This window comes from Pezoporus occidentalis, unplaced genomic scaffold (assembly GCF_034315485.1).
Source record: "Pezoporus occidentalis ecotype Australia unplaced genomic scaffold, CSIRO_AGI_Poc_V1 ctg68, whole genome shotgun sequence".
NCBI lineage: Eukaryota > Metazoa > Chordata > Aves > Psittaciformes > Psittacidae > Pezoporus > Pezoporus occidentalis.
In genome coordinates, this window is record NW_026916030.1 from 3,381,772 (window position 1) to 3,402,500 (window position 20,729).

At 38.6% G+C, this 20,729-nt stretch overlaps 1 protein-coding gene across 5 annotated transcripts in view; it reads right to left on the reverse strand.

Annotated features, from left to right (window-relative positions):
• The window catches only part of MAPKAP1 (MAPK associated protein 1), a 97,663-nt gene that overhangs the window by 48,628 nt on the left and 28,306 nt on the right, over positions 1 to 20,729 (reverse strand). For all 5 annotated transcript variants that reach the window (XR_009969002.1, XM_062641338.1, XM_062641339.1 and 2 more), the window contains exons 5-6: positions 7,103 to 7,275; positions 1,849 to 2,025 (exon numbers count right to left, since the gene is read on the reverse strand). Coding sequence is in view for 4 of the 5 variants with exons in the window: in XM_062641338.1 (XP_062497322.1) it covers positions 1,849 to 2,025; positions 7,103 to 7,275 (350 nt within the window). In the remaining variant the exon portion in view is untranslated. The remainder of the gene's footprint in view (positions 1 to 1,848; positions 2,026 to 7,102; positions 7,276 to 20,729) is intronic.

Here is a 20,729-nt window from a genome sequence, read left to right on the forward strand (position 1 = left end):
CCCCTACCAGCTGGGCACAGGTGGGGGGATAATGAGGTCCCTCTCCCTAATCAAACTCAATTATTTACTACTCTATATAGCCACAAAGACAGTCACATTCAGCTCAGAATATAAAATACACTGTGGGCTACTTCTAACCACCACCACTGGGTATTTATAACCAACTCAGTGGCTAAGAGTTTGCCTTGGCAGGAGTTTAAGTGTATAAAGTTCTGCAAACTGTTTCTGCTCAAACATGTCCTGCTGAAACGGGGTCCCTGGCGGGATTCCATAACTGTCCGCTCGGTAACTGCACAACATTGGGAAATATATCCAATATGCAGGACAGTGAGATCTGAAATCAAACACCATGTTTCACCATGAAGCTTCTCAGAAGCATCAACCTTTCTCAACAATGATTCGCTATTAATAAACATTACAAGTCACGAGCCTGACAAAGCAGCAGCTGAAATACTTTGGCAGGAGGAGGTAAAAAAAGAGATGCAAAAAGGGAAGAAGATGTAGAATTTACAATGAATCCCTACAAAAATAGACAGCACATGCATTGAAACTCACAGTAGTAACAGTCCCTTGATCAAGTGATGATCAAGTATTCCTCTAATCTAGGGGACTCATTAAAAATTCTAATGTAAATCTAAATCTTTACAAATAACTATATGCACGGGAAGTACAAGCAATTTCAAATTAACATATGGACACAGAGAAAAAAACAACACCTATCAGAAAAGCACTGCTTCTTACGATGCAGGATGCAGTTCTCCTACTACTAATTGTCAGGACCTGCCAAGTTAGAAGAAAGGTCCTCACACGAGCACAGATTATGCTAAAACAAAAGATTTCATATTTCATCTGCAGGATTTGCAGCTGGACCTTAATCCTGATACAAGCACCAATCAGATCCTGCTGAGGAGTCTAGGCTCCACATGGGAACACTGATTTCACCTCCTCCAAGCTGATGTCCAAAACTTGCGACCACATGTGTTTGCTGCAGTTAAATACTAATCCCTATTTATGCACTGCGTACAGGCAATGGGGATATAGGTAGGAGGCAGTTGAGAAAGAAAAGGGACCTTTTGCAGATGAAATATCATCAACAAATGAGAATCTTCTAACGAACAGACTTCTTAAATGGTCTACCTGCAGTGAACACTTGTTATTCTTTTTGATTGCATGGAATTAGAACAGGATTTTCTATATACCTGCTGGTGTTTTCCTGGGGATACTGAAAATGCAGGATTATCTTGAAGATAAAACAATCATAGGATCATAGAATTAAGAAAAACCAAATCCGTAGCCAAATCAAATCCACTGACTACAAAATGCATGTATGTGAAACAGATGCTCCCTCTTTCAAATTAAAAACCCAGCATTCTTCTGTCAGGTGGAAGGAACTAAATATTCTGCAATTCCACAGGCAAAAAACACCATTCACCAGCTCAACAGTGTGACTGGAACCTGCACAAACCAAAAGTGGACCTTGTGATATGCCTGGCAGGATTGCTTCATTTCATAAGCAGCATGGTGGGAGCAAAATGAAGATTATGTGTTCAGACTTTGTGTGAATTCCAAGTATTCACTAGCAGGAGTGCAGCAGTTCAATGCTCTTCAGTAATAATATGCAGAAGGGCTGCTTCTCTGCAGTTTTAGACCTGAAGGCTCACCCCAGTTGCTGCCACCAGCAGTTACTTTTCTACCTGCCTCAAGACAGAATGCAGACCAGGGTACTGCCTGCAGAGAACCACGAACACACATGCCCCTGAACTTGTTAAATTCACATGAAGAAAAGCAAAGAAGAAAATGACCCACTGCTGTTGCCCAGTGATGGAGGACGTTCGCACCCATACTCACATGCGCACAAAGAGCGACTGTTTGGCTGCCAGGCCAGGGGAAGAGTACTTTTCAACCAGCGCCAGAGTGCTGAAGCCAAACTTGTGAATGGGCTCATTGGAATCCAGGGGTGGAAAATCTGTGTCAACCTCGCCATCATCCTCGGCAATATGGAGACAGTAGGCATTGACGTTGTCGCTGAAACAAAGACAAGTGAAGTTTATTCAGGAGGGATGCTAGAAACCTAATTCAGTTCAGCCCATCCATACCAGTCACTAAAGGCTGCAGGTAACAAACCAGCAGACGTGCCTGCTACAGGAGCAATACACTGAAAAGCCATTGATGGCATGTACATAAACATGTCCCAAACATACCTTGCTATCATAACCATGTGATAACAGAACCCTCCTCCCAAACCTCAGTGTAAAGCACTGAGTCTTACTTCATAATTAACTGAACTGCAAACAAAATACTGACAGTGATTAAAATATACTGAAGTCTATAAAAGTTCCATGACTTCATAAAGCTGGAAGTAATAGTTCCCCATTTGTGATAATTTATTTACTTATATGCCCATTACATTGTAGAATTAAAGGCAACCAAGCAATGTCTGGTTTTTCATAGATCAAGTAACTGTGAAGAAGTTGATTAGTACAAAAGCTACCTCTGCTAAACATCTAAGAAGTCCAATCACTTAAAAATTAGTATAGACTGATAAGAAGAACTGAACAAGAGAGTTTTGAACAGATACACTGTGAAGAAAATAGGAAAGAAAAACCTAAGCCTCTTTCTTTCCACAGATGACGGCCCATCAGGAAATAACTACTGAGACCTTCCAAACAGGTATTAATCATATTTTCTTAACATTAAAATCTATTTCAAGTGTTGTTATTTAAGTTATTGACCTGAAAATAAGTATTTCTTATCATAAATCTGCCAGCATTCAGTCATTTCCCACAACCATGAAGTATAGCCTGAACGATCACGTGGCAGTGTGTTTCTAAACTCTGCCGTTTAAATTTGGAGTTTTAATTGCATGATTGATGCTTAAATTAATTAATTGCAAAGTGTATGCTAATTGTTTAATTGGTCGCTTGATCTATATAGATCATTTTTTGAATTAAATGAGTTGATTTACAAAGTTTATTGATTGGATGTGACAATGAATTATTTCACTGACTACCTGATTTGCAATTTTCTCAATTAATTCACAAACCTTTGGTTGCAACTGTGCTTTATTGAGAGTGCTTAGTCCAGGTGATCGAGATGCACCTTGTTGTGACTAAGACATTTATTATATAAAATGGGTACTAATGATGCATTGCTATTAATATGAGCTGTAGATTTGCTATCAAAAAGGCAATCCAGCAATGTTTGTCTCTGAATTTGGAAAATTCTCCAATATTACTAAAGAAATTCCTACGAGTCTCTGGACTGTTATGAAGAACTTGAACATTGCTGTAGAATTAATTAACTGCTTCAAGAGTGCTAAGGAACTTTCAGGGAAGCTGGTGAAAGGTAGTGCTGGGAGGAGAATTCAGCCAGCTCCAGGGAAAGCCCACGGCCAGGAAGCTGCATGGTTTGCAGTGTTGCCAGTCTTTTTAGGAGTAAGCTGAATAAAGAGGCTGTGAGTAATATAGATACAGGTTGATCCTGCTTATGTAATGAGAAATGCCTGGCATCATTTTCGGGTCCTTCGCTTATTCTATTTAGATTTCTACAAATTGTAATCCCAGGATGGTTTGGGTTGGAAGAGAACTTAAAGCTCATCCAGTTCCTGCCACGGGCAGGGACACTTTCCACTGGAGCAGCTTGCTCCAAGCCCCTGTGTCCAACCTGGCCTTGAGCACTGCCAGGGATGGGGCAGCCACAGCTTCTCTGGGCACCCTGTGCCAGTGCCTCAGCACCCCCACATGGAAGGACTTCTGCCTAAGAGCTCATCTAAATCTCCCTCTTTCAGCTTAAAGGCATTCCCCCTCATCCTGTCCCTACAGGCCCTTGTAAGAAGCCAGGATGGTGTGCCTTACACCACTGATTTTCTAACTTACTCATCTGACAGACTTTTCTTATGTGCAGCCTGGTGAGCACTGTATAAATAAAGTTAACATTTTCATTTGGTACTTGATGCATTTGCATAATTCTCATTAAGGCTGGAGGAACATATAGACATGCAGGCAACAGAACACATTCAGTGCGTCTCAAAGCAATCCAAGTGCCAAAAAAAGGTAGTGGTGACAACTTATCTTCCACCAATTATACTGAAAATATTCAATATCCATTAAATTAAAGGTGTTACCAAAGTCTTCAAACCTGGAGCGGGTTCCTGAACATTAACACAGATTAAGTCACAATCTGTTGAAAAATCAAGCCCAATGGATAAAACTGCTCAGCATTTTGTACCTCCATCAATATGAGATCAAAAGTCCTGAACGTTAGACTTCAAATTACAAGGTTCAAAGACTTGAGAACCCGAGTTTGCTTGGCCAGATGTAAAAGCATTCAGCAACTGACAGATGTAAAAGCATTCTTAACTTCTAGAAATAGGAAGTCGATTTGAATTTTGCATCTCACTGTTTATTTATTCCTAGAAAGAGATTTTGGTTATTTTTTGCAGGCAGAATCATTACAGAACATCTGTCAGGGGTTGGCAAGAGAATGATCCACTGGGTCATGACCAAAGCTCAGGCTTAAGAGGACAGGAACATGGTTGCTAACACTGTCAGTGGTTCCTCGTATCAAGACACTGAATAGAGACAAATATAATACAATTACAATTTAAAAAGCAACCTAACTGAATACAAAATGTTCTCAAAGCTGTCAGTTAGTACTCACTCTCTTTAGACTCTTACATCTACCTTTCAGAGGAAAGAATTAGGCAGAAATATATTCTTTTCCTAAAGACAAAGGGGTTGTTCCTCTTAATTACAAAGTCTACAACCTTCTCATCATTCTCAAACTGTGTTACTAATAGGTGTGTCATTCTGCATGCGCTGTATATCAGATTCAAAGCACTCTGTGAATTCTAGTGCAGTGTCACAATGATCCCCATTTTGTCTTTTTATACTCTGAACTGACTGAACCAGGAGCAAACGGCAAATGCAGGATGTGTAACCTGCACAAGCTGTCCTTATTTGGCAACGATGAGAGTCAGTTTACAGTTAAGTCAATCCTTGCTACAGGACTGGCAGTCAGCAGTGCTAAAAAAGGATGATGGAGACACGAGAAATAATTGGGAACTACACAAGAAAATGAACTTGGAATCTTGAGGCTCTGCCCCTTCCTCTGAGCATTTGTACTCAGACTCGGAATGGCTGCTGTTGGGTTGTTTGCAGGAACATTATGCCTCCATTATTTATATTATTATTTCTGTCCTGAGATTTGATTACAGGAGACAGCCTCCTTGGTCAGGAGCACTCTTTTGACACATCATAACGTTTTATCCTTCAGGGCAGGGAGTGAAATTCATCCCATTCCACTGCTGGCTTTTGCTGTGGGCAACCATGTTCTGTGGAATACCTCTACTCCACTGAGGTGTGCTGTGCTCCTGGAAAATACACCCGTGTCCAAAGAGTGACGTTACTGGTGGTGTACTCATAAAGAAATAAACTGATCACACACAAAGAACACTTTTTTGAACTTATGCTATAATGAACAGAAATTAAGGAAATGGCACCATCTGCAAATGATTTTATATTTCTCCTTCAGTGTAAAAAAAAAAAAAAAAGACAAATCCAAGTGAAGTGTTTAACCTCTGAAACATCTCATATGTCTGCTGGGAAGAGCTAAAGGAAATCCAATATCCAAGGCAACAACATCCACGAAACTATTTTCAAGTGGGGCTGCTTTTCTGGGTTGTATCTACTAGACAGAAACCAACTAATCCTCGAGAAGGGCAGCACAAGCCACCTCTCAGCACCTCTCCTTCTCCTGTACAAGTGAGCTACAAGAGGAGAGATTACCAAGCCCTCAACCACTTCTGAAAAATGCTGAAAGAGCAAACTTAAATTCAGTGCCAGAAGGAAAAAATGAAGTTAATCTAATAACTTTAACAGGAGCAATAAAGTGAGAATTGGCTCATAAAGAAAAAAAACCCAAATGAACCAGTTAACACCTTCTTTGCACCACAAAAGTCACCCACTAGTATCTGTCACTAACACTACTATAATAAACTATTTTAAGTCCTTATTTTATGTTCTATGACCCAGCCAAACCTGAAGTGTTTTACAGAACTGTTTTAAAACTGAAGTTGCTCAGATGAGCGGCTCTGAAGTACCTGTTTTATGTACTTCATATCAACTACCATCATAAAGCAACAACTCTTACTAAACAACACTAGTTCCCCAGCACAGCAAATCTCAGCCATTATTTAGTCACAGAAATCTTAGGGGCAGAATTCTTTCACAATGCAGATGTAAGCAAAGATAATCTAAGATATTGAAAAATCTGAATTAAAGAATGTAATTTTATTCTTCATTTTTGAAGAAAATTGGTATTTATTTTGTTTTTAGGGTTCTTATTTGTGTATTTTAATGATATCTCCAGGATAACCTAGAAAGAAAAGCACCATTAGCCCCTATATCTGGCAAGTCCCAGAAAACAGAAATATTTTAACATGTGTATAATGAATTAAAGTCATTCTGTCAGCAAAATGACAGCTGACAGCAAGTTAAGTAATGCTGAAGTTGTATGACAGAATTCTGGCTTGCTTTCAGGCAGGCTCACTATGGCTAAAATCCCCTCCACGGTTTCGGAAGAACACTGACAGTACTTCCAAGATACACGGTCACCCAGTACAGTGACTCCTCTCCCTGTGAATCTGTAGGAGGAGCTGATACCATGCAGATAAACCAGTCAGGATCTGGGTACCTCCTCTCAGAACAAACAAGAGAGGGAGTTACAGATGGGTTCCGGATTTTGACGTCTTTGCCATTAAGAACGCTACCAAAAAATAGATGGGACATGAAATGAAAAATGTGTCCATGACACCAAAAGATATAAGATTTATACTATTTTTACACAGAGCATTTTGAAATTATGATTCATTTACAGATCCATGGTTTCATATGCTTATCATTATACAACACCCTGTAGTTTAATTGAAAGAGAAATGGATACAGATGCATGTTTGCTGCTCAAAAGGAAATACTGATGAATGTGTAGGTCGCTTCTCCAAGATTTATCTATGAAAACATTGACATGGAAATCCATTTCATTATGCAAAAAGGCTGCAGAGGAGAAAATTAGAGATCAAGAGGTAGTAAAGAAAGAACATTACTTCAGTTTTGGTTCCCGTCCCTCACTTGTATATTGCCAGCATATTAGTCCAATCAGGTCATGCACCTTGGCATTTGCTATCGTCACAACTGTCATGGGCTGTAGTTTGTCTTGGCTTGTGTGCAGTGGGAGGTAGACATCAATTTTTTTGGTTGCCGTTGTACCAACATGACCCTGTCGAGAAAATATATTTCATTAGAATGTATTACCAAAAACTATGCACGACAGAGCTAACACAAAACGCGGTGAGGGTGGGATTCGTTTCAATAGAAAGATTAAAATACTCTGCTGCAACTCAGAACTGGATAAAGCTTGAATGTTCGAATCCCAATTATTTTATTGCTTTTTAATGCATCTGTAAAAAGGATATGAAATATTTGGCAGTGATTTCACAGATTTCCATAGAGTCGGAACTTCACTGCAAGAACCCGTGTTCCTGCAGGATCCAAAAAACTTCAAAAATGGGTTTTCCAGCAGTGTTTAACACTGCCCAGTAACTATCTACACTCAGAGTGTAGGCCAGAGCCTGACAGACACCACAGGCTGCTCATCCAGGGATATCAGACCAGGGAACACAACCTAAAGGGAGTCCTACAGCAAAAATGAACATCATCACATGTGGAGGCTAAGACAACATTTAAAAACAAACCTTAGGCTTGAGCTTGGTTTGCCAAGAGAAGAACAAAATCACACATACAACTGAGCCATTAAACTATCCTGAACTATCTGAAAACAACTAAGAAGGATTAACTAATATTGGCTTTTATTGGAATTTACTGTATTGAAAAGATCTATTTGGCACTGTGGAGATTAACAATTACATAAGCCATAAAACTCAGCAACACAAAGATCTGTAAAGTTTGCATTGCAAGAAGAAAACGTTTAATCTACCACAGACAGGACTGCATTTTTAAAGCAGTAATCTTTTAAACAGACAAAAGACTGTACATCCTGACCCCCTCTGCAAAGCACCCCTGATGTAACTATATATCTCTATACGTATATGGGCCTTGAGAGAAGAAAGTATTACTTGAATTAATCACCCAGAATTCTAAGTAACAGAATAAAAGGATTCAATACTATAAATCTATAATGAGAGTATAAAACAGGGAGTTAAATGCCATGTGCTAATTTCAATATATTGTTAAAAACCATTTGATCCTTCAGTGTGATTATAAATTAGAGAAATAATAGAAATTTAAAGTTATTCATACTGGCATAGCGAAAAGTATTATTAAAATCCATCCAAATATAACAAATTTGTTTTTTCTCAGAAAGCATTTTTATAGTGCAGATACCTCAAGAATATGGGAAGAGGAGGCAAGAAGAAATTGGTTTTACTCATTTAAAAGGAAATGCTAGATTTGTACCAGAATACAGGACACTCCACCTTGTCTGGATAAACCTCAAGTGTGAGCTAGTGCGCCTGGGACCCTCTGAGATGCCACCTTGACCTCCCCTCACTAAGGAAATCATCAACACAGCAGAACTACAACTGCTGAAACAATACCGTGGTTTGTGTTTGTTTCTTTCCCTCTCCTCTTCCTTTCCTACTTCCAGGATTTATTTTAAAGATAATTAAGCTGGTATCAGGTAATGAATCGTCAGTCTCAAAGTGTACCCCTGCCCTTGCCCAGGTGCAAACATTAACCAAGGCAATGTACAAAGACACACAAGGCTGTGAGCATCGCTTACAGTATGGGCATGACCGAGGTACCAGCATGAAGGGAGACCTGTGGTTTCAACTACATTTGCATTTGCATGGATAAATGGCAGTTATCAAGGAAATTAATGCTGCTCCTTGGCATGCCAAGTTAGTTACACATTTAAATCCAAGGATGGCAGAATCGTAAGTAATGCTTAGTCGTGGTAATGGGAAACTCCAAGAAAAATTGACAACCAGATGTGAGAGTTGATGCCAAGGTTAAAATTGACACACACAGCATCAAAGCAGAGAAAGGACAAGCGAGCCAAGACCTGTAACTAATAACCAAAAAGACCAGATTATTCCATTAGCCACTACAAGTACAGACTGTTTTATAAGCTCATGATCAATAAACACGTGTATTAATAAAATAAACACGTTCTGGGGACCCTGATCTTACGGCTGCCACAAATAAGATGGTGACTTGCTTCAGTCTAGCTGCTGTCACACCGCTCCTCTCTCTTTTATGCCCTACACAGTGCTGATGTTTTGTGTTTGGTGGTTTTGAAATAAACTTTTCTTTGTTCTTCCCCATCTCTCAATCTCCTCTACCTCCTCCAGTCTATTTTTTCCAGCTTGCTTGTCTAAACTCCCTCTATTACTGATATTCAAACATATATGAACATCAAGATGACGGGTGGCTTAAACCAGGGGTAAGTCGTGCACAGATGAGGATTCCAACTGATCTTTGAGCAAGGGGAGCAATACTAACAGCAGCAGTTCTGGGAAATGGCTCAAAAGCATCGCTATTATAGTCAAGATGTTTAAAAGCCTGAGTGAAATATGTGTATTAATGAAAAGGGCTGTGAAACTGATTGCCATAAGGTATTAGAGAGGCTGGAACCTGAGATTTGGAAACCAATTAGACTTTCGATCAGTAATGAGAACATTCATTGTCATGTTAGGTAGGAAACACTAGTATGGGCTACAAACGTGGGTCAAGGCTTAGACTGATCAATCACAGAGTCAAAGGGGCCTGGAGAAAGCCCCGGCTGTGTTTATTGCAAATTGATGATATTTGTTCTGAACCAGCATTGGAAATCCAAACCATCAGGTACCTGTCTCCAGGAAGGAATGAATCCATACCCTTAGCCTGGTCCTGCAAAATATTAATTGTGTAGGAAGTCCCACAGAGCTCAATTACTTATCTGTGCAAAGCTTATTAGGTACGGATTTGTAGGTGGAGGGACTGAATAAAAGGGATCCAATTATTAGCCTCGGTGGCCAAGAGTCAAAGACCTAGCCACACTGGATTTAACTAGTAATAACTTGTGGGTTTTATATGGTGCTTGTAGTCCCTTCTTTAGGGGGAATCATTCAGAACCAGATTACAGACACTACTGGAAGCATAATTACCTTTTTCTCTCAACTAAAAATTGTATTCCAACTGCAAATGCTGAGGAGACCCAGAAGATGAAGTACAATTACCTATATTCAAAGAGGCAGAATCAAACTTTATTAATAGATCCTGTATAAAATTCAATGGAAAATCTATTCAGGGCCAGGGGCCTTACCATTTGGAGTTTCCTTAATAGCCTCCAATAAATCTGGGAAGCATAAAGGGGCTGTTAAATTAACATTTTCCTGATCTGTCACCTGTGGCATAGTTAATTTGTCAAAAAATTCTTTTAGCTTGTCACTGGACACTGCATATTCTGACAAATGAAGTCTGGAATAAAATTGACAAAATATCTCGTTAATTTTCTAGGAAATCACAAATCTGATTCCATTAAGCTTTTATTGTTAAGAAATGGGATATTCCACCAGTCCTTTAAGGAAGTGAGGAGTAACTGGATACACAGCAAACATATGATAAATCACAGAAAATTACCTGAGTATTTTTATTAATGGATTCTCTTAAGGCTACCCAGTGCTCTCCTACAGTTTGATCTGATGAAAATTCCTGTTTGGTATTTCTACAGCGTTTTCATCTCACTCAAAGCAAAGATGATGTTTCATTATCTGCAATTCATTGGAGGAGACACGGCGCTGTGCAGCGCACACAGGCTTGAAGAGGCAAAAACCCAGGGATACTGTTTCCCAAATTATTGCTAATGTGGTGTGCACATAAACAACTCGCTTCATTTCTCTGTATTTCTCCTTTCTCTATCGGTGTTGTCAGAATTCTCGGTGGTTGGCACATTACTGCTATTCTTTGCTGCTGCTGTTCAAGAGCTCCGCAGAATTAGGGCCATTATTTGACACTGCTGAAAAGTGCAATCTGCTGAATTCACATACTTTCTGGTTTTATAATTTAAGCAGATCAATGTATATTTATGCACTTTGGTAATAAGCAGTGGCTATGCTTAGGAAAGTTATTCCCACTAATAAATAAATTTCTTCTAAAGAATTACTTGGTATCAAAGACTATTGCTCTTATGGACCATTGCTTCTCATGTTCTCTAAACTAAGGACAGACACAAAGCAACGTAATAATTGGTGATCTATAACAACAGTAGTCAGGCTAATTACAAGAACGTAAGTAGCATCAGCAGTACTTACATATGTTGCTGGTACTTCCAGACAAAAGAGTATGAGTTATGGACATGACAGGCAACTCAAATGATGAATTTCCATGGATTTTTTCTATATACATATATAATTTTAGAAATATCTGTATCATTAAATAATGCTCTGTAACAAAATTAATATGCTTTAAATACAAACACAGTTTGTTAAATTAAAAAGGAAAAATATGTATGTAAACTCTTACCAACTGTTTCAACACAAGAACTCTTCCTAAGACTTAAACCCAACTTTTTAATCAAAGTCCATGAGAAAGTATGTACCTCCCTCCAAAACCGGATGATGTACACCTTGAATACACTATTGCAGGGCACAACTTACTCCTGAAGTACCTGCACAATGAGGAGGTAATGACACAGTCATTGAGAAAAATGCCTATGCTGTATCCTGCTCACTTCTGATTTGCTTCACTGCACACCAGGGTAGAAAATTAAAACAAAGCCCATAAACATTTCTTAGAGAAAAGTGATTAATTTCAAACAATAATAATTTACTGCATCTTCTTGTACAATAGAGTTCTGTGACTAAATGTTATATCACTTTAAGATTAGATGTTCTAATGATATAATGCAAAGATTTTACTGAATCATTATTTAGTGGGAGTCATAAAAACCTCTTAAAATTAATCTCTCATGCACATCCAGCTTATCCAAAGTTAGCATTTAATTAGATGGCCTTGGCATGAATGAGCTTACTACTTTATTTGCTCAATCAGTATACCTCTCTTCAGTAATTATAATTAATTCAAGTCATTGACTCACCTCACCGCAAACAATGCTAAACATTACACAAAATGGAAACAAATGCTTATCCTTCCCTCTCCAAGTGTGAAATGTCTTCTCACTTTTAAACTCAGGGAACTGTTTTTTGCCTTAGGTGACAGCGTATTTAATATACCATGCGACCCAGCAGTCACCTCCTAAACATAACTTATTCACAGATGTATTTGAACAACATATAGAAAATAGATGAGCATTAACAACACAAAACTTCCAACATGTTAGAGCACAGATGTTTATGGCAATACAAAGGACTATTTTAAGACAACCATCGAAAAGCATCATTTTCTAAACTCTTGGCTTAAAAAATTAGAGCAATTATTTCTTCATCCAAAATAAGTGGGAATAAAAGAGTCACATTCATGCATAAGTAGAACAGCTTTTGAGGGGCTAAGCAGGAAAAGAAAGGTCATGTAAAAAACCCCCCAAAACCCAACTATTTTTTTGGATTGAGTTTAGATGATCAAGTATCTCAAAAGCTCTCAATAAGCATGTGGCAGAAGCCCTCATACTGTAGCACAATATAATGACACTGCTGGCATATGGCTCAGAACGAACACACTGGCAGCAAAGCAGGATGATGAACACGTTTATCAGCCTCAGCATCCCAGCTCCACACTGCCAGCAGTAAAACACGGAGCCGCAACTGGTAGGTTTTGGTGTGGTGAGTAGAACAGCATCTAACATAGAATGATGGTTAAATATTTATATTGTAGTCTGTTCAGTTTATTTGCACAGCATTGTATCAGATCTGGAGAAAAAGCCTGTTCAGTTGCATGTTATATTAATATTCAGAGGCATAACACTAAGTGTTGGTAGGAAAATGTATGGTAGCTCTGCCCCTTTTATTCTCCAATGCACACTACTATACCCTACTATGGCAGAACAGGAACGATGCTTATTTCACCAGGTGATTAAGACAGAGTTGGTATTTTTAATTACTCCAGCCCTGTGATTACTTTTGTCATTCTTAAAGTTATTTATGGAAAATACCATCAATGAGGCCACAGGGACAATGGGCTCAACCCCATCAGCAGCCACATTCACATGCCTGCCAGTCCACATGGTTTTACAATGGGGCTTCAAAGTTGTTCCCCTCCAAGAAGTGGATTCTCCTTTGTATCATCCTGGCCTGTGCTGTAGAATTAGCAGATCCCCATGTAAAATTCCATTAACATAGTTAAATGCTTAATTTATCTTATTCACACTGTCACTATTCATAAAAATTTAACCCAGTAATTTCCTGTTATACAAAGCATAACAAAGTATGAATATTTAACTACAAGGTAAATAACACACTATTATTTTTTATTCTAAATTGTTGACTTCACTTAGCATGTCTGCTTTGTACAGCACCACACTATTTTTCAATTAAAGGTCCAGATGTTTCAAAGGCTCCAGTAGGCAGCAGCAGTTATGAGAAATGCGTTATCTGCATTGCAATGATCACTACAACATCAGCTCCAGGCTGCATTAACATACTCATGTTTTATTCTAGCCCCCCTCCTAATGTACCAGTTAATTATACAACACACAGCTGAGAAACATAACCTCCAGAGCTGGACAGTTTCCTTCCATGCTTCCACCTGAACAAGTTTTTATATTCACCTCAAAACTATGATTTACATATATAACCACAGAATCAAGGATCCCAAATTACTGCCTGCTCTCTCTTGGCATTCACTCCCACAATTAATACAACTATGTAAGTCCTGAGCAAAGAATAAGACATATAATTCTTGTATCAGCATATTTCAATCACATTAACATGCAGTCATTTATACAACTCACTTAAAACCTCTTTTACTTAGAGTGTTATGAATATGATTTCTTGTTATTATTTTAATAGAATCATACAATGGCTTGGGTTGGAAGAGACCTTAAAGACCATCTAGTTCCAGCCCCACTTTTAAGATTTTGGATAAATCTTATCTGGAACAGAAGGAGAAGCCCTGAGTCCACCCCCTTTGCAGCCCAGGCCTCCCTCACGTTCACAGGGGCATCCGTTTGAGGACAAATGGACCAAGTCCGTCTTTGATCCCGTCACACATCTCACAGGTCCTACATCACATTCCCCACAGCACTGCTGGACCTGGAGATGCCCTTCTCCAGAGGGCTGAATTTCACCTCGCCTGTGGTGGCACTGAGCTACCCAGGGATATTAAACCCTAATCTTTTCAGTTCCCAGAGTTCTGCTGAAGAACGAAAACACATTCAGATTTATCAAAATAACAATTGCTATAGCTACAACAAAGAGGCATTCATTACACAAAACTATCCTTATTTTCCACGTAGCGAAGAGAAGGAATGGCCTACTTTAGAAGAATTATTTATATTTTACTTACTAATAAACGTTGCAATTTAATACTAACGAATAGAGTTATTCTTTGTAGTAAGAAAATACAACAAAAACTTATAATTAAAACTACACCATAAACATTATTTGTACGTTAAGAAACATGCCACAATATATTTTAATGAACAGATGCTATACAAGAGATAAATGTTTTCAGAAATATTCGATCCTTAAACAGATCAAGCCTCTAATCCTATGCTTCTGTTGCATAAAGCAGACAGCTTAAGTTCCTCGAGGACATTAGCCAACCTTAGGTGGAACATTTTTAATACATCACCGTGTCACTTTTTAATGTGCCACAATCTATTAACCACATGGCAAACTAACAGGGATTTTTAAAATATGGGTTTTATAGCTTTGTGCTGGTGATTAATTAAAGAAATAGCCAATGTTTCACAAATCATCCCTCTAATTAGTCTAAACCAGACACTTTGCATTCACTGGCATTATTGCCATATGAAGCTCACAGAAGGGCAGTAGCGTGGCGACGAGGAGCCCGCGCATGCCGGTGTGCATCCTCAGCACCAGCCCGGGCTGGCACGGCACCGCGCAGCCCCAGGCAGAGGTACCGTCGTCACAGGTGCTGCAGTCAGCTGGAATTTGACTCCAGCTGCTTGGAAAAGATGTTCTGTGCAATTATTCTCCCTCATCCTGAAGGAAACAATCGAGGTAACAAAGAAAACAGAGCCGTATCTGGAATGTGACCTGGAGTAGCGAAGTCGGATGTTGCCAAAAATGAACAAATATTAAAGGCAGAGGCTACAAAAAAATTTAGCACCTAAATGATGCATTTTATGTCAAAACATTTCAAAGTTGAAGCTACAACTAATTACATGCAGTCCATTCAAAGAAGCCGAGCAAGACTTATCATTAAAATGACTCCATTATTCTTAAAATCATCTGTAAAACCTGCCTGAAATCTCATTTTTACTGTGCCTATCTAGATACACCCCTTCCCCCAGAGCTCAAATTAAACTCTTAATGGTTAATACGCTCAAGTTTTACTACAGGTTTTTCTCCGAAATACTATTAACTGGAATTTCCTACCCAGGAAGGTTTTTATATGGAAATATGTTCCGCAGTGTTTAGTGACACTATCGCAACAGCTTTTCCCCCCCTCAATTTAAAACCATCAGAGACAGAAAATGATGTAGCAGTCAGGCTGCTCATGAAGACGGGGTTTTATTGCCTCTACCACGTAATCCCTTTGTCAGCATCAGTCACCAAACTTGCCCCTTAAACTGGCGTTCCCTTGTACTCAGAAAGACTGAGTCCCACTGCAGAGCCGCTCACAACGATGCGTGATGCTGACTGCACGTTACTCCCTCCTACCTCATTACGAGCAAAAAGTCATGGGATTAAGAAGAGCAGCCTTTGGAAAACAATCCATGATAAATAATACTAGGGCTGAATTATACCAAGAATTTGACTTGGTTATATTAGTTGTCAGAGAGGTATATTCATTTCATCACACTGAATTTAAAGGATTGCGCTTCCAGCAATATGCTCAAAGTTTTTTTACTGCAAAAAGTGATTAACAAAAGAATAAATGCTTTAGTGCTCTCTTCAATGAAACTGTTTGCTCTTCTTTCAAAAAGAACAGAACCCAATTCTGAGCAAAATACTAACCTCTTCAGGAAGGGCTGTCTCAGCCATCCCCTTCAGTCTGGCGATTTCTCTTCAGAGCTTAAGTAGCCGGGCAACCCTGCAATACCGGGATCGAATGCCAAACTGCACGCAATGCTGCAAGCCCACTCCTGAGCCCCTCTCCAGCCCTTTACCCTTTCCCAACTGTTAAAAAATAAGTAAAGGAATAAAAAAATTCCTCAAACCTACAACACAAGTTCAGAGCTTGGATTTACAGTTCTAATTAACTGCATTGATAGCAACCTAACGGATCTGTGGCCGACTACTTGTCTCTTTGTTTTCAATAGCAGTATGGCTGCAAAAAGAATTAACTGGCTGTATTTTATACAGCTTCCTTTGGAAAACAGTATTTACATTACATATAAATGTACACTGAAATTCTATGTTAATTTTCTAATTAAGTATTGTTTTTCCTATGATTGTTCCCATAAAATTACTTTTAAAAATACAGTTTAAAGAGTGCATAATATACTTTCTGAAACAATACAAATGACTCATTGACTTTCAGCTGAGAAAAAAATCTGGATTCATGTCTTTCCACAGAGTTAATATTCTCATGATATTCTTCAGAAGACTGACCTAATAATTCCAGTATGGCTAAAATCTCTCACATAATTATACCCTATTTCCATACAATTTCTTTACACTTTTATCTGGATATGGAAAACATCTTTATTTCCTCCTCATAACCACTTTCAGTCAGTACTAGCACAGTATGCCTCTTTGAAAATGCCCCTTCAAAGACAGTCGGTGTACAACACCAGGCATGACCACAGCTGATGTAAGGCTGGGCTCTTGCTTGAGGTCATCTTAAGCCAAAAGCCATTTAAACTGATAATTTAAAAGAAGAACTAAATGCATTCTGTGTGTAGGGAACCTACATCAGTATTCCGGATTACCACAAAAACATACATCACCCGTACACAATTTCAATAGCCACGTGTCATTAGGTGGTATCTTTAAAGTGTAAAAAAGCCTTCAGAGGCTTTTGCCTTAAAATACTGCACATGAAAATGCTCTGAAGGGCGAATTCAAGCAAGTTTCAGTGATGCAGGATTAAAACCAGTTCTGCAGATGACATTACCAAAAAAACCCCAATCCCTCCCCATTCTGAAACGCACGATGCAGTGAGACGGCTTCACAGCGCTTGCTAACATAAAGTGTTCTCAACACATTTTTCCCCATGACTTGGGCCCGTTTCAGCCTAAGGTATAATAAATACAATCTCCACAGAGAGCTAGGAAACTTTTTTTTGTTAGTAAATTAATTTCCCTCATTTAAAATGAAAGGCTTCCTAGCATTAAGAAGCTAATGATAATTTGTTTCAGATAGGCAAAGGAATCTTGCATGGGAAGCCCCAAACCATTACACTGCCTTTACAAATTCTGAGTGGATAGTATTGAATAAAATCTTAACTATATAAATAATCATTTAATAAAATCTGAATTTATAATGGAAACAAGAATAAAACAACTACCACTCCATTTATAGTTAACATTTAACTACAAACCCAGAATTCTTCGATTAGTGATATTATGGTGCTTGAACAGACCCGTAAGAGAGTCCTTACTCTGTAATTAGTGTCAATGTCTTAAAACCATTTTTCAAGTACAAAGGTCAGAGTAAAGGCATATTCTAACAGGCTGGCCTCTGAGAAACTAACGAAACCCCCCAAAACCTTATCTCCCTCAGATACTTATGGAAATAAACATGTCTGTTAAATGCATATATCCATTCCTCCTGCAAATAGCAGGCATTAAAAACATTTGCTAATAAACCATATCCATATTTCTTTGGCTTAAAACCTTAACTTGTGAATACGTTTTTCATTTGGTTTGATCTGTAATTAAGGGAAAGATAATGACATTAGTAAATTGCTAAAAAATCAATTAGACAGAATAAAATGCAATATGATTCAGCCAAAAGATTAACAAGTGCATTATAAAAACTACTTTAAAGTTCTTTAATTCTAATTAAGCTTGCTGTAAAGGACTATGGCCTAAAAACCTTTTTTTTATTTAAATGCATTACCAAACTGGCTAGTCATTAAAATTTCCCTGTATGTTTCATACACACAGGCTGTTTTCCTCCTTTTCACTTCTTATTTTTCAACTAAGATTTGCTGCTAAGAAAAGGAGTTTGGATGTTGCCGCAGAAATCCTGTCAAACTCTTGGGTCCTCTATCGACTGCAGGCAAAAGCAGAACCATTTAATGAGCTCCCTGTTGTGCTCGCAGTGGCCTTCACTTCATGGCCTTTGTTGAAATGAAAATGTTCAAGCAAAATTATGATTTCTCCCACAAAAGTCAAGGACTCCAAATGCACCTTTTACTTGTACTTCTCAATCACAGAATCACAAAAACTACCAGGCAATGCAACCAAAACCCAGTTCTGGTTTCATAATCCCATAACGCCACCAGGGCTTACAGTAAGCGGGCACTGCCAAATGACTTTATAAAGGTATTTCAAACTGTCTTTTGCTAGTGAGGACTTTAAAACTGAATGGAAGCACAAGAGATGTCGTGTTGGATCCACACAGAGACAAGTTTGAAGCGATGTAGCCCTGTTAGAATTACACAATAATTTTAGTGTCTTACAACGCTGCTTTCAATACTTAAAGCATAAGACTACTTTTTAACTTGCCAGGGGGAGAATTTAGTGTTTGAGATGCATCCTAACTACAGCACACCACACTATTTTATTCATACATTTCATAAGCTTCAACATTTCTCCAACACTCACACCCTCGTTAGAGAGGAGTGTGCCAGTTTACAAACAGCTAAAGTGAAAAGAACCTTTGAAGAGAAAAGCATTTTATAAAGGGCACTCCCAATCAAGCTTAAACATTATCTTTTTATAACGGTTCATGTAAGAACTGAAGGGATGAGACAGCACAGGAATGCTGTGAGAAGAGTCAGAAGAGGACGGGCAAGAGAAGAGGCAAGTGCAGACACAGGCACAAAGCATCACTTTTCAGCTGGTGCTGTAGGAAAGGGAACAGAGCGAGGAGCTGGAAACTCCAAGGTAATTCCTTTTTTATTATTACTTAAAGTATTCTAGAAAGAATAATTAAGTAATTCATTCATTTTTGTTACAGCACTGCCTTTTGTCCATCAGCACATAAACTAAACTGAGCATTTTGTGATGAATTTACAGTGTCAAGACAGATTGTTGCAAGTAACAAATTCATAAGCAAAGATACATCAACAGACACAGCACATGAAATAAACCTGTGTCCAATTTAAGTGCTATCTGATCTCAACAGATTTTAAGTGCAGTTTAATTTTAAACGAATCGACCCACAGCCTCCCTCAGAGATCAATCAGCAGCATCTTTAGTGAGGTATTAACATCTGCTTCTTCATAGTCTTCCTTCAAAACTCTAAAGTACCTCTTCTTCCCTCTCTTTGCCCCCAAGAAAGTACGGAGAAGAACGAAGCTAATTACGTGCTGACATGCAGCACAGCAAATCAATTAAATTAAACCTGTATTTCACTGAAGTTGCACAGAGTGCAAACAACATTACTAACTTTTCTAATTTCATACTCTAGTACTCCCAAGTAAATAAGAGAGAGGAAAAAAAAGTCAAGTTTTCCTACAAATAGAAACTGTCACTTACTAGGATGTGATCTTTTCAGCTCATGCATCCTAAATGCATGCAGAGATATTATATGCACTTTCTATTTAGCAATTTAATTATATCTTTGCAGTCAGAGAGTGGCAATGGTTTGCAGTAATAATCAGGTGAAAGCATTCTCACATTAATATGCTGAAATCCGATGTGTTAATTTGATGCAACTTTACGTTGACAATATGTGATTAATTTGTTCTAAGGCTAGCTATGCTCCCAGCTCTGACAGTTTAAAATGCTGGGTTTCTTTATCCATATCACTATTTGACACGCCTTAGCCCACTGCTTTGCTAGGACCACTGTTAATTTGTAATGAACTGGCTTTTCAGGGGGCTCCTTCATTTTTAATTCTGTCAGTGTCACCTCCTTGAGGAAAATTATAAGTTTCCTTAGGTGTGATTACTGCCAAGTGCTGCTGATAAGAGGTTTGAGAAAACAGGGTTTTATAAAGAAGTCAGTATTTAATCTGCTGAAACAGATTTATTGCCTCTAGACAGATAAATACAATAGAAAGTTCTTCCATTTAAAAGTAATTTCAAGCTCTCCTTTACCTCCAACCCCCAAATAAGAACACCTAGACAACAACTGCAATGTTTTAGGGAAAGAAAAGGTGCTACACAAAATTCACAAAACTAACCGAATGCCTATAGAAAGGGACCCCCAATTATCTCTCTATTCAACCCCATTCACTTGGAATGTGAAAGCAGAACACGCAATTGCCACTGTAAGAAATATTCCAGCCAAATCACTCAGAACCCGATCTAATAAAACCAGTGGTATGATGGTCCACTGCAGGACTCAAAGATGTCTTCATCCCAGGAACACTACTTCGTTGAGAAGTGAGAAAAGCTCTGCAACAAATGCCCTGTGAGGAAAGCACACCCGTGAACTGAAGTTAAACCAGCCCATTGGATACTGAGACTCTTGGTAAAAGAATGTGCTTTACCCTCAGACCAATGGCGCTCTGAAATGTCATGCTGCAGTGC